General features: G+C 41.7%; 1 protein-coding gene across 7 annotated transcripts in view; it reads right to left on the bottom strand.

The window, feature by feature from the left end:
- The window catches only part of LOC148379517 (pleckstrin homology domain-containing family A member 5-like), a 120,340-nt gene that overhangs the window by 10,238 nt on the left and 95,094 nt on the right, over nt 1–15,008 (bottom strand). For 4 of the 7 annotated variants that reach the window (XM_088367107.1, XM_088367109.1, XM_088367106.1 and 1 more), the window contains 9 exons: nt 9,008–9,127; nt 7,693–7,746; nt 5,821–5,901; nt 4,828–4,884; nt 4,667–4,747; nt 4,436–4,588; nt 3,999–4,100; nt 3,810–3,915; nt 3,617–3,660 (listed from right to left, as the gene is read on the bottom strand). In XM_088367107.1, coding sequence (XP_088223233.1) covers nt 3,617–3,660; nt 3,810–3,915; nt 3,999–4,100; nt 4,436–4,588; nt 4,667–4,747; nt 4,828–4,884; nt 5,821–5,901; nt 7,693–7,746; nt 9,008–9,127 — 798 coding nt within the window. The remainder of the gene's footprint in view (nt 1–3,616; nt 3,661–3,809; nt 3,916–3,998; nt 4,101–4,435; nt 4,589–4,666; nt 4,748–4,827; nt 4,885–5,820; nt 5,902–7,692; nt 7,747–9,007; nt 9,128–15,008) is intronic. The other 3 variants (XM_088367108.1, XM_088367110.1, XM_088367112.1) reach the window with 3 other exon arrangements.

Raw genomic sequence — 15,008 nt, 5'->3', positions numbered from 1 at the left:
CTGACTGATATCGAACACAATTGGGTTCAGGATGTCGGGTGAGTTTTTATTGGAAATCATGCAACGAGTAAAAATCTGGTTCGGAGCTGTAATGAGGCCATCGCAAAATCACAAATCACATGATTAAGTGATGAAGAACTAGATACTGCAATTTCACAAGTACCGTAATTTCCGGTGTATAAGCCGCGACTTTTTTCCCAAATTTTGAACCCTGCAGCTTATAGTCAGGCGCGGCTTATATAAGATTATTTTTGTGATTTTTGTGATGACTTGATCACTTTTACTCTTAACACTATTATATACAGTAAAAGCTACAAAACAAACTGACAAATAACTCGTTTTCAAATCAGACGAGTAAAAACTGGTCAAATATTTTTAAAAAAGATATTATCAAAATGTCTGCAGGTTCTAGAGCATTCTCTATTCGGGCTCCAGAGCTTTGGAATGCCCTACCAATGGATATTAGAACTACTACCTCAGTAGAAACATTTAAGACACGTTTAAAGACACATTTCTATGAGATGGCCTTTAACTAACTTGGAGTGGCCGATTTGGCCGGAGTTTGTGTTGTTCTCTCTGCCCACCCCCTCCCTCAGGTGGCGCAAAAGCTGATAGCGGCTAGCTGGATTCTCGGGGACCAATTCAAGATGAAGAAACGGCAGCTCAACCTCCTTGAAGACACTGCCAGGACAATCGAGGGCACCTCCGACATCCATTTTTTCATTTATTTTCATATTATGTATTACTTGTGCCCTCTCTGCATCCATTACAACCTGGTGATCCTGAAAGGGGGATCCTTCCATCTGTGGTCCCTTCTCAAGGTTTCTCATTTTCCCCTGGCAGGGTTTTTTTGAGTTTTTCCTTGCCCTTTTGGGAGCTTATGATCAGGGGATGCTTTGAGAATAATTGTCAATTTTTGGCTATGTGAAGCCCTTTGAGACTCTTTGTGATTTAGGGCTATACAAATAAACTTGACTTGACTTGATCAAAAGTGAAGACAATTTGCAATTCTAGTAATGACACACGAATTTGATGCACAATTTGTTTTCGTGGGCCACATAGAATGATGTGGCGGGCCGTATCTGGCCCCCGGGCCTTGAGTTTGACACCTGTGCTTTAAACGCTTTCTCTTCCTCTGCCATGTGACTCAGATTACACAAAGCAGTGGCGCTGTTTGGACCATCTGCATTGTATTAAAACCCAATCAATCAGCATTTAAATTAAATTCTTCTGACATTTTGCTCACCAAAAACAAGTTGTAATGAATGTGAACTTTTAATGCATTTTATTCAGAAGGTTACTTTGAACCCTGAGGCTTAAATGAATGCGGCGTACTTATGGATTTTTACGGCCTCCGGCCTCCAGGGGGTGCTCTAGCAGGAAGCAAGGGCGAGACAGGCGAAGAAGAGATAATGCGCCGAAGAAGACGTGCTAGTTTGTTTACAACATTTCGCGCATCACGCAGAACGCGATCAAGACGGACATTACTGAAAGGCAGCTTTTATACACAAACCGTCATTATGGGGGACAAAAGAAATGCATATGATGCCGCTTTTAAGCTAAAGGCAGTCGATGTTGATGACATTGTGTTGCGGCACCCTTTTCTTTATTTCGTGGACCCTCATCATGGAAAATGCTAGAAGAAATGGATAAAAACGACGACGAAAGAGATACTGAGAAAGTGTGTGGCGAAGGATATCTAACACTATTCCAATCGGAAATTGAGGAGGAAGACTTCGACGGTTTCAGTGCACAGGAGGAAGATGAAGACGATGAAGCTCTTTTTTTTACTTTTATTTTAACCAGCCCTGTTAGTGCTGTGCTACCGTGTTGCTGCTGTGTTACCGCCGCGTCTCAGTGACTTTTACCGGTATGTTTTATGTACTGAGAAAGTGTGTGGCGAAGGATATCTAACACTATTCCAATCAGAAATTGAGGAGGAAGACTTCGACGGTTTCAGTGCACAGGAGGAAGATGAAGACGATGAAGCTCTTTTTTTTTTACTTTTACTTTAACCAGCCCTGTTAGTGCTGTGCTACCGTGTTGCTGCGGTATTACTGCCGCGTCACAGGCAGTGTTTGGAAAGAAATGTTAAGGTATGTTATTAAAACTTTAAAAAAGCTTTCTGTGTCCAGTATTTCTTTGTTAATAACTCGCGTGCACACTTCCGTGTTGCTGCTGTACTACTGCTGCGTCACAGGCAATGTTTAGAAAGACATGTTAAAGCATGTTATTCAAACTTCAAAAAGGCTTTCTGTGTACTGTCTTTCTTTATAAAAAAACTCGTGTGCACGTGCAGCTTATAGTCCGGTGCGGCTAAAGAAAAAAAAACTAAAATAATCCCGAATTTTAGCTGGTGCGGCTTATACACCGGTGCGGTTTATACACCGGAAATTACGGTACAAGACATCTTCTACTTTTGTGTAATGAGGTACCCCGATTTGTTATTCTCTTTAATTATCAGAGTGGGGAAAAAAATTGAAAACAAAAGATTGAAAACATTCTAATTATGTGTAAATATTTTTAAATACAGGTTAAAAAGATCTTTCGTACCTTTTCTCATAGCAATCATTAAGGTCATTTTTAAAATCATGTTTTCCAAAATATTTTTATTCTTACACTGTGTGCTCTCTTAGTTAGATACCTTTTGTTTCTTTATTTTGCTTCTAAATGCTATTAATTGGTTTTGAATGTTGTACTTTATGTGAAGTACATTTGAGTATGTTTTATGTATGTCGCCAAAACCTCAGACAGTGTGATGACCCTATCTAGTGGCTACAAAAGAAAATGACACTTACTAACGTACGTTGAAGAATTATAACATAAATTCTAACAATTGTTAGGTGACTTTACAATATGCTAATAGTACTTACAACACATTGTTTTTTGTATTTTACACCCCCCAGGTATTAGCGAACTTATAAACAATGTGAATTTCTTTCCTTGTTTTTTTCCCGCTGAACCTTTTACAATAATCCACACGGATTTTAGATAATTGTTTTTACAAAAAATACTTTTTTTAAAATGCATATTGTTCACGGGGATTTTGGTAAACCACTGTAAAAAAAAAAAAAATATATATATATATATATATATACTGCATGCTGAAGAAAATCATCGCCGGTAAATAAAAAGCAAGGCCACAATAAATTGGTGTGGTTCATCTCAGCATGGCCTAGCCAGCGAGACATTAGCATATAAAATTTGAAGAATTACAGATTTTCTTTTTCCAGCGGACCTCATTTAACGGATGGTTTATGGGCTCCAGTGAACAGACTGGCACAGTTGTAGGTTAGTTAGGTTTGGTATGTTAAAGGTTTGCATCACGGTGAGCAGCCACAATAACAAAACAAGTGTTATTCTTATTGTCTTTAAGATTCATCTTCAGATTCATCTGTCTCTTTTCTCTGTCCATCTATGTTGTACAATCTACACGACTTGCATTTTGTGGGTTTGCGTGTACACCCTGGACAGGCCAGTAACTCCCAAGGTCTCCATTTAGAGAAACATTCACATTCACGCCAATGGGGCAATGTCTTAAATTCACCTAAAATACATGTTTGTAATTATGTATAAAGGTTAAACAAGATTAAAAAGTGCTAATGCAGAAGCTTACCTCATTCTTGTGTTGGCTGGATAGTGGCTTGGAATCAGAACAACCTGTAGAAATAAAATTTTATAATAAGACTTTAATTGACATTTCTCAAGTGTTTTGTTAGCTAAATTGAGAAAATTATTAAATGTTTTTTGCTTTATTCTGTGATTCTCACAACACAATAACGCATAGCTCATTCACGAATGACACTCACTGTCTATGCTGCGCTGTGGTTTATTTTTAGTCAATGCTTCCATCACATCCTGAATTCTCCACAGCTCCTTCTGGATTTGAATGTGCCGCTGGCTTGGAGGCTCTGTCTAAAGCCCCAGATGCACAAGGACAGAAAACCAAATGTAAATAACTGGCAAAAACGTGTCTCTGTGTGTAAGGTGGGTGTAACCTGTGGGCTGCCCAGAGCTTCCAGCTGCTCCAGTAGGTTGGATTTTGCCAATGTGACACCACCCTCCAACCTATCATACTCCCTCCATGAGCGCTCCAGCTCCTGAAAGCAACCATGATGCAGCCAATGTCATTCCCGGTTTTTGTTGGCACGCCTGACAATTTGGTGGCTGAAAGTAGCCTAAACTTGAAGCTGCCTGGTGGATGTCATCATATTGCATTCATAAATACGACAACGACGTGCATTGAACTCTCTCAATCAATGTAGTCATCAATCCAAATCATATCCCGAGTGATTGTGTTTATGGCTGTGTTTACGCCCACAACGGGGCAGACCTCCCTTTTGCTCCTGCACAAGACCTAACAACAGTGTGTGCTTCAATGAGCGCTAAACCCAACCGTGCTTGGACTTCTCACTGAATATAGAGGAATTCTCACCATATTGACTCTGGAAAGTTCTCTGCAAGTGCTAAGCAGGCCATTTTGGAGCACATCTCGCTGCTGGACCAGACTTTCTGTAGCTGACGCACTGGGATTACTCTGGTCACTTAACTCTTGACTGGCGGAGAGCAGCGCTGTCTCCAGAGTGTGCTGGAAATGGACAATGCACATTCCAATATAAAGTTTGCATGAAACATAAGATTCAAAACAACGAATGACACGCATTACCTTTTCTCTGTGTAGTTGCTGTAATTTCTCCTCTTGCATCCTCACTAACTTGTCCTGCTCACAAAACCTGCTCAATTTGGTCTAGCATAGCAAATCATAAAGCATTAACGACAGTCGTTTGTGACATATATATGGCTAATATGAAATACAGTTTGTCTTACATCAATGTTGTCGGCGGGTTGGATTATAGAGCAGTCTTTGTAGTCATCTGGAGTTATCTGGAGGAAAAACAAACACGGTAGGAAAATGTTTATCCATAAAGGGTGGATGAATTGAAATCATTCAGGGAAAAAAAAAATCCGTTCATGTGATGAACCACTTTAACGCTCTAAAAAGTGCGATGGGAAACTGTGAAACCTTCCAAATACCAAATAAGAAAAATCACCCTTCTATAATGATGTTTTGATGTGTGGAATTAACTTTTCAAATAGCAATCATCCCATGCAGTTTGAAGCGCAGTACAATAGAAATGAAGTTAAAATAAGAAACTTAGTTTCTTTGACAGGTTGGAAGATTAGGAAATGTGTTTACCAAAAAAGGGCAAATTTAGGAAAATGCACTGCTCTGCCACATGGCAACATTCAGCAAAGTGTAGAGTCAACCCACAGTTTTGCTTGAGAACATCTTTAGCAGTCCAGGATAAAACCTTCCATTCATTTTTCCTATGATCAATTCACTTTTCTCCACCTTCCACTACCCATATGAACCCAGTAATCATAGTAGGGAGGCAAACAAAAATGCGACCACAGAATGACATGTAACTGTTCAAAAAAAATAACAACAACCAAGACTCCTTATTTGAAGACACAATGTTCACCATTAACAGTATTGTGGACAAGGATGGGCTAAATGGGAAATCCATGACTATATAGCATTGGACTATAAGCCATGTTCATGTCAACTCAACAACAAACAGCCAGTGAAATAAATTAAAACCATGTATGCAAATGGGAAATAATGAGCTTTTTCTGTGGACGTGATGACTACATCCAAAATGGAGAAATGGGAGGTGCATACTGAAGGGGAAACATAGATAACTACATCATGTCAGATACAAAGGCACAGGTCTGGCTTGAGTCGACCGTCTGAGAAAAGAAACATTTAATTTGACTGACTCAACAGTGACTCAAGCCAGAACCTGCTTGAAATCTTACTTGCTGGTAGAGTTGCGGCCGTGGTGCTGAGTTCTCGATCATAGTGTGAATCATGAAGATAAGAGGCTCATTCTCTTTTTTCTAGCAGAATGTTAAGGGAAAAGAGGACATGTAGCTGTCATCTTTGTTTCAATGAAAGTTTCTTCCAAGGTGGTATTTTAGCAGTGATGGGAAAATGAAGCTTCAAATTTGCTTCATGAAATCTTCTTTGGACTCTCGATGGCACTGTTGGTTGAAATAAGGGACTGAGTAAATTGCAAGTCAGTTTTCTTTCAGCCCAATGTTAAACAGAAAGTGCCATCTAGAGGAGTAAAAAAATACAACTGGTTCATGAAGCAAATTTGAAGCATCATTTATCCATCACTATATTTTAGAAGATGCCGATGCGCTGCAACGCATCCGCAAGCTGAAACCTAGCAGGAATTCTCTTTTGGCCATAGCAGGGCAAATTTTGAAAATCTACCAGAGGCCCAATTACGGTATGTCACATTATCCTTGTCATGATGACATCAGGGATGTCAAACATACAGCTTTGCCTTCCAGAACCAGAACTGAATTTGACAATAATAATGTACAAAGTATCTTAACAGCAGTTTCTGTCCCGATTCGTCCCCGGTTGCTTTATGTCTGTTACCATGGTTTCTGTTTGCGTCGCCCCTCCCCTTCTGTGTCACCTCAATCAATGTAACCACAGTCACCTGCCTCTTGTTACCTGTTTTGTATTTAAGTCCTGTCTGCCCCTCACTCCCTGTCGGATCATTGATGTCGTTATGTCTGATGTCGTCACGTTTTATGTCTATTTGATTCCTGTCGTTATCAAGTCTGTTTCTGGTTGCCATCCCTGTCGGTCAGTCAGTCATGTTATTAGTTTGCTAGTTCTCATCTGTTTCCCTTGATGCTTCATTCCACTTCCCTTTTCCCTAAATAAATCCTGTTCCAAGCTGCGTTTGGTCGCCCTGCTCTATCCCGATCCGTGACAGTTTCTTTACAGTTCATTAGAAACTTCATATATGCACAGTTGAACACTTCAGTTGTTTCTGGCAGGTCAGTGTACAACGACCAGAAACAAAGTACAGTGGATAAGACTAACCCCCGAAAAAAAGAATTGCTTCTGACACCTGTTGCATCTCTCAATGAACCAATCAATCTCTCTATCAACAGGAGAACTTTGTCAAAATTCAGATCCCAACATCTAGAAAATTTTGCTCCATGATGAACTGATTGGAAAGATACCTTAGGGCTGTCGAGCAACAGCACAATATACTTTATCTTTATTCCCAAAGTGTTGAAACCGTAAGGCCAAGTCCTTCACTTTTGCTTTAGGCTTAAAAACGTTTTGACATCAGTTGATTATGCAACTTGTAGCATCGTTTCAAAACAAATTGGCCTTACTGTTCCAAACTCTTAGAAGGATCCTCTGTCAAGTGTTATCATCTTAACCCCTTCCACCAGAGACTCTACTAAGGACTCTTATGGACTTATGGAGTTCTCAGAGAGTAGTGTTGAATCAATCAATCAATCAATCAATCAATCAATCAATCAATCAATCAATCAATCAATCAATCAATCAATAAATCAATAAATCAATCAATCAATCAAAGTCCTTTGCTTTTGTACTGCATCCTCAAATAACCTTGATGGAGTTCAATCAATTATAGATCATTGCGGCGTAATTAACTGGATTCAAATCGACTTTTGGTTCGCAAATAAGACAAACGAGACAGAGCCCTGGTGTGGAGTTGGCACACTTTTTGATTGGACCCTCTGAAACAAAAATGGTCCACTTATTGCCTCTTGATCACATTGTATTCCTCGTCATTGGGACCTAACAATCTCATATGGAGTAGGGCATAGATACAGGTTTGTCCTCACCTGGTTGTCCAGGTAAACAAGGTTCCTCTGAAGATGATGAGAAAGAACATCAGTCTGCAGTGGCAGCAGGAAAAGGAGGGAAAAGAAGCAGAAAGCGAGCTCTGTTTGGTAAAATAGGATCAAGGAATCTACCGACATTGGATTGGTCTTCTGTAGACTTGCGGAACAGTTAAAACCGAATCAACAGCACCTCTGCTGGTTGAGGCTCAATAGTGCACTCAACTTTACTTCAATTGCTTCAAGGAGGGATCAATTCACATGAGAGAGAATTAAGGAGGAAATACACAATTAGCATGCCAATTCAAAGCAGGAACACATGGTATGCTGACAGAACAGCAGCGATTCATAAGAAAAGTACAGTACAAAGACGGTAAGGAAATACACACAAGTGCATAATAGGGCTCACTGTGCGCAAGTGAGAAGATTGAGATGTAAGATTGAGCAACACAGCGATTTTTAGACCGATACTTGTACAAGTATTTACCGATACCACTTGTAATTATTATACATAAAAATTCAATTTAGACAATGACAAATAATTTGCTATCTGAATGAAACCTTTCTGTCTTTCTGACACACAATACTGAACTAATAATGCCAAGGAAGACTTACTCGATTGTCAGAGTTCTATTTTTTGCTTTAAGTATCAGTAGCTGGTATCGGTATCCCTTACAAGGACTAGATACCTTGAAATCTGCCTGATATGCGCCCATCCCCACTATCAAGTCTTTATTATAACAAGTTGTTGTGCATAATTTTACTCTCCAAATAATAAAAATGACTAGAGAATTATGAATATAAGTAAATGGTTTAAAAACTCTTATTAATGAAGATTTATAAGTGGACAAATGCAACATAAATGTCAAATGCATCTACTACTACAAATTCACAGTATTACAATGCTGTCACAACGTGAATATGCATGGGCAGAGAGCGTATATTCATGCTCAAAACACACAAATACACCCCCCCCACAAAAAAATCACCAGCCACAAATCAACCACCACAAATTACTGCAAAGCGTTCAATATGAAACTGATTTTGGTGTGTAAACAAACAAACAAACAAAAAAAATCCAATAGACTCCCATCTTATTTTTTAATTGAGTCTAAAACTCAATTTAACAATGTCATTCCTGTAACATTAAACCAAATTCAATTTCATTTGAACGAAACAGCAAGCCACCTGAAAACACATGCATCGGTTGATACACACATACCAACACTTAATGCAAGGTTTGGACCGCAAAAGGAACCCCAGCACCAAAGACTCTCCGTGCGTGAACATTCAGTACATACATACGCTCAGTGCTGACCTTGGGATTGGGCCCCTCTATTCCAAGGGCCATTAGCTGGGATAGTGTGTGCTCCCGCAAGCTGTTGAGCTCTGCCTGTTGCCGGCGGAGCTTGATGAGCATCAGTGTAAGTTCCTCAGGCTACGTGAAGCATCACACAGAGGAGAAATCAACTGCTACATTAAAAACAATACACCACACGGTGAAGTGACCGATGGCTCGCAAACGTCAGACTGAGACGACCTTACATCGGATTCACACAACCCATCAAACCAGGACCAGTAAATTCAGACTCATGCACAACTACGAAAGCGCGGAAGTGCCAATGTTTTGGCTGGCAAAAGTTGGCATTATACCAATATGTTAGAAAATTAGTAAGTAAACGTTGTGCATTTTTAATGTAATGGTTTGATTATGTTTATATTTTTCTCCTAATGTCAAAATAGCGTATCGATATACTGTAGGCCAAAACGCCAAATAATAATATGGCGTATTGGCTTACATTATATCGATACACGCACGCACACGCACACACAAACACACCCGTACACGCACGCACGCACGCGCACACATATACGTACATATATGTACACGTATATACACACACACACAAGTATATACACACACACACACTACATACACAAACACACGCACACGCGCAAACACACACACACACACACACACACACACACACACACACACACACACACACACACACACACACACATATATATATACACACCCCCACAAAACACACACACACACACACACACACACACACACACACACACACACACACACACACACACACACACACACACACACACACACACACAGTGGAGCCTCGGTTTTCGACAACAATCCGTTCCAGAAGGCTGTTCGAGAAGTGAATCGTTCGAATTCCGAATCATGTTTTCCCATTACAAATAATGGAATAAAAATTAATCAGTTCCAGGCAAAAAAAACCCCGCCTTTTTTGCGCATTTTTGTCCGATCGCGCAACGGCAGCACACCGCCAAAGGCGCAACCGTAGCGCATCGCCGACCGCGCAACCGCCGACCGCGCAACCGCACCGCACTGGTTGGATTATTGTGACAGAGCCGTCACTGAAATTTAGAAAATATTTTTAAAGTTCTGCTGTACTTTCCAAAATTTAAGTGGACCTCAGTGCACAGGGAGCTTAATTTTCGGAGCTTAGTTCCGATCGCGCAACTGTAGCGCGCCGCCGACCGCGCAACTGCACTGCCCTGGTCGCATTATTGTGACAGAGCGGTCGCTAAAATTTAGAAAATATTTTTAAAGTCCTAATGAACTGTCCAAAATTTAAGTGGGCCTCAGTGCGCAGGGAGCTTAATTTGGTCCGATCGTGCAACCGCAGCGTGCTGGGCGCTCACTGTGGCATTGCTTTAGGAGCGTCTTTGTGTTTTAGGATGGCTTTACTGCTCCCACTTGCTTCTTTTGGAGGCATGATTAGAGTTGATGCAATCCTCAGAGTAACGGGAATGTAATAACGAACGGAGTCGGTTGGGATGCGGGTCCTCTCGGCTCATCTCGCGAGGTTCGACAACCGAATTTCGTCCGACATACGAAGCAAAAAAATCTCAAATTTTTTGTTCGAATACCGATTTGTTCGAGAACCGGGACGTTCGAAAACCACAGGCGCCACAGCGTATATGTATGTACCGTAATTTCCGGACTATAAGTCGCGTTTTTTTTCATACTTTGGGTGGGGGGGCGACTTATACTCAGGAGCGACTTATATATGTTTTTTTTTCACAAATTTTTACTTGATCATTAAGACATCAAAGTATAGTTGACCACTTCCCATGTTATTTTTAGTATAGTTGATCACTTAGCATGCTTTTATATCTTTATCTTGAACATATTCAAAACATAAAAAATAGAGAAAACATCAAATAAAGCAATTAACACTTTAAAGCACCATATCCAAGTCCACTGTCTGTTTGCTCCTCTTATATTTATTATTATTATTTATTATTATTTGTTTATTTATCATTTATTCAACACTCTTATTTATTCATTGTTTATGCCTTCTTGGGTTTTTTTGTGTTGCTTGTATGGATATGTGTACTATCTCACTGAGGGATAGTGGGAACGTAATTTCAATTTCTTTGAGTGTCTTGGTATATGAAAAAAAAAAAAATCGACAATAAAGCAGAGTTTGTCTTTGATAAAACAACCAAATAAACAAAACAAAAAACTACATCTGAAAAAATATATATTTTCAGACGAAACTGGATGAGGGCGCTTTAAATTTCACCGTTGGCCGTGACTCATCAACTGGGTGGGCTTAAGAAAAATGGCACCAAAAAGAAAGTCATATTTTGCAAGTTACAAACTTCAAGTTGTAAAATATGCAGCTGAAAACAGTAATCGAGCAGCAGAAAGAAAGTTTGGAGAACCGTGATGTACCAATGGATTACTATTTCAAGTGACGTCATGGGCACCGCGCGGCGCGACCCACGTAAGGACGACCGGCGTCATTAGCGGTGATCATTTCTAAGTGACACGGAGGACAAAGAGTTTAAAGGAATTAAGCATTTGGAGTAACATAGAAGGTTTGAAAAACTATTATGGCTTTTACGCACGCCCGGTCCTACTCTACTGAGTCGGGGGCCGGCGCTCGGTCGAGTGGCTGTCCGCGAACGGTGCATGGGGCTCGGACATGGCCATTACGCACGCCCGGTCCTCTGCCATGGAGCTATCGTCTCTGGAAGTCCACGCCGCCACACGCTTGGAAGTTTGTTTTGTGGAATAAAGAGCCGTTTACCAAACCCACGTCTATCCTTGTACTTTGTTAACGCTACAATATAGTTATATAGTAGATCTGTGGAATAAAGACGAGGCTGACGTCAGGGCGCACGCGCGGCGATGTTGACAAAGGACGAGTAATTTGATCGATGGATTTAAAGTGCACGGATGGTTTGATAATATTATTGCTTATATTATAGTTATTTGAAATATAGTTTATCTATCGTTATATGAGCCTGTGGAATATTTTGAAGTGCAAGCGCCCTCAGCCGCGCGCAGCCATTGTTGACAAAGAACGATCGATGGATTTAATGAATTGGAGGGACACCGATGGTTTTATAAACATGTTATTTGAGTAATGGTTGTCCTAAATCACTCTATATGTTACGTCAGGCCCGTTCTCAACTCCTCATTTGTGTTTGTCACGTTAGCATACCTATCGTTTAGCCTGTTGCTATCGTATCGAATGATCAATGGATTTAATGAATTGGAGTGACACCAATGGTTTTATAAACATGTTATTCATGTAATAGTTGTCCTTAATCACTCTATATGTTACATCAGGCCCGTTCTCAGCTCTTTGTTTGTGTTTGTCACGTTAGCATACCTATCGTTTAGCCTGTTGTTGCTACCGTTTAGCCTGTTGTTGCTCGTTCATGACTGTTTTTGGTGTGGGATTTTGTCGAATAAATTGCCCCCCAAAATGCGACTTATACTCCGGAGCGACTTATATATGTTTTTTTTCACTTTTTGGGGCATTTTATGGCTGGTGCGACTTATAGTCCGGAAAATACGGTATGTATACACACACACACGCACGCACGCACGCACGCACGCACGCACGCACGCACGCACGCACGCACGCACGCACACACACACACACACACACACACACACAGAAACACACACACACACACACACACACACACACACACACACACACACACACACACACACACACACACACAAAGTCAGACCTCGGTTTTCGAACGTCCCGGTTCTCGAACAAATCGGAATTCGAAGGAAAAATTTGAGATTTTTTTGCTTCGGTTGTCGAACAAAATTCGGAGGTCGAACCTCGTGAGATGAGCCGAAAGGACCCGAAAAAACCCGACCGTGCGGCCTGGATGCCGACTGATTCCGTTCGTTATTGTATTTTCGTTACTGTGAGCATTGTATTAACCCCTAATCATGCCTCCAAAGAAAGCAAGTGGGAGCAGTAAAGCCATTCTAAAACACAAAGACGCTCTTAAAGCAATGCCACAGTGAGCGCCTAGCGCGCTGCGGTTGCGCGATCGGACCAAATTAAGCTCCCTGCGCAATGAGGTACACTTAAATTTCGGAAAGTACATCAGGACTTTAAAAATATTTTCTAAATTTCAGCGACGGCTCTGTCACAATAATGCGACCAGCGCGGTGCAGTCGCGCGGTCAGCGGCGCGCTATGGTTGCGCGTTCGGTGGTGCGCTGCAGTTGCACCATCGGACAAAAAAACGCAAATGAAAAAATGCTTAAAAAAGTCATTTTTTATTTAGTCTTGGAACAGAGTCTTTTTTTTTCCCATTATTTGTAATGGGAAAAATAGATTCGGAAATAGACCGATTCTGGAACGGATTGTGGTCGAAAACTGAGGTTTGCATATATATATATATATATCTCCTCACCCCCCCATGGGTGGTCTCTTTTTCCCTTCAAGCTCGGGTCCTCTACCAGAGGCCTGGGAGCTTGAGGGTTCTACGCAGTATCTTTGCTGCTCCTAGTACTGCAATTTTCTGGACTGAGATGTCAGATGTTTTTCCTGGGATCTGTTTCAGCCACTCCTCCAGTTTGAGGGTTACTGCCCCTAGTGCTCCAATGACCACAGGTACCACTGAAGTCTTCACTCTCCAGGCCTTCTCCAGCTCTTCTCTGAGCCCTTGATATTTCTCAAGTTTCTCATGTTCCTTTTTCCTTACCATCATTTGGGATGGCTATGTCAACCACAACGGCTTTCCTCTGCTCTTTGTCCACCACCACAATGTTCGGTTGGTTCGCCATTACCATTCTGTCTGTCTGGATCTGGAAGTCCCAGAGGATCTTGGCTTGGTCATTCTCTACCACCTTTGGAGGTGTTTCCCACTTGGATCTTGGGACTTCCAGTTCATACTCTGCACAGATGTTCCTGTACACTATTCCAGCTACTTGGTTATGGCGCTCCATGTATGCTTTACCTGCCAGCATCTTACACCCTGCAGTTATGTGCTGGATTGTCTCAGGACCTTCTTTGCACAATCTACACCTGGGGCCTTGTCTGGTGTGGTAGATTTGGGCCTCTATTGCTCTGGTGCTCAAGGCCTGTTCTTGTGCAGCCAGGATCAGTGCCTCTGTGCTGTCCTTCAGACCAGCTCTTTCTAGCCATTGGTAGGATTTCTGGATATCAGCTACTTCAGCTATGTTTCGGTGGTACATCCCATGTAGGGGCTTGTCCTCCCATGATGGTCCCTCCAGCACCTCATCTTCCTTTGATGCCCATTGTCTGAGACATTCACTGAGTACGTGATCCGTTGGGGCCTTATCCCTGATGTACTTATGGATCTCTCACGCTCGCTAGTCCTCGGCCTCCTTCTTTACGGCTAGTGTACAGTCTCAGGGTGCTGGACTTGGGATGGAACCCTCCATGCATGGTTAGGAGCTTCCGTGTCTTGATATCTGTGGTCTGTATATCCTCCTTTGGCCACCGTATGATTCCTGCAGGGTATCTGATTACTGGTAGGGCGTAGCTGTTAATGGCTAGGGACTTGTTCTTGCCGTTGAGCTGACTTCTTGGGACTTGCCTTACTCGATGGAGGTATTTGGCTGTGGCTGCTTTCCTTGTTTCCTCGTCAAGGTTGCCATTTACCTGTGGAATTCCAAGGTATTTGTAGCTGTCCTCAATGTCTGCTATTGGGCCTTCTGGGAGTGAGACCCCCTCTGTGTGGATTACCTTTCCTCTTTGAGTCACCATGCGGTCACATTTCTCAAGTCAGAATGACATTCCGATGTCAGAGCTGTAGATCCTGGTAGTGTGGATCAGGGAGTCAATGTCCCGCTCGTTCTTAGCGTACAGCTTTATGTCATCCATGTAGAGGAGGTGGCTGATGGTGGCCCCATTCCTGAGTTGGTATCCATAGCCCGTCTTGTTGATTATTTGGCTGAGGGGGTTCAGTCCTATAGAGAACAGCATTGGGGACAGAGTGTCTCCTTGGTATATACCACTTTTGATGGTCACGTGT

Source organism: Syngnathus floridae, chromosome 22 (genome assembly GCF_059516105.1).
Source record: "Syngnathus floridae isolate MCC-2025c chromosome 22, RoL_Sflo_1.0, whole genome shotgun sequence".
Taxonomy (NCBI): Eukaryota; Metazoa; Chordata; class Actinopteri; order Syngnathiformes; family Syngnathidae; genus Syngnathus; species Syngnathus floridae.
This window is presented reverse-complemented; position numbering and strand designations above follow the sequence as displayed.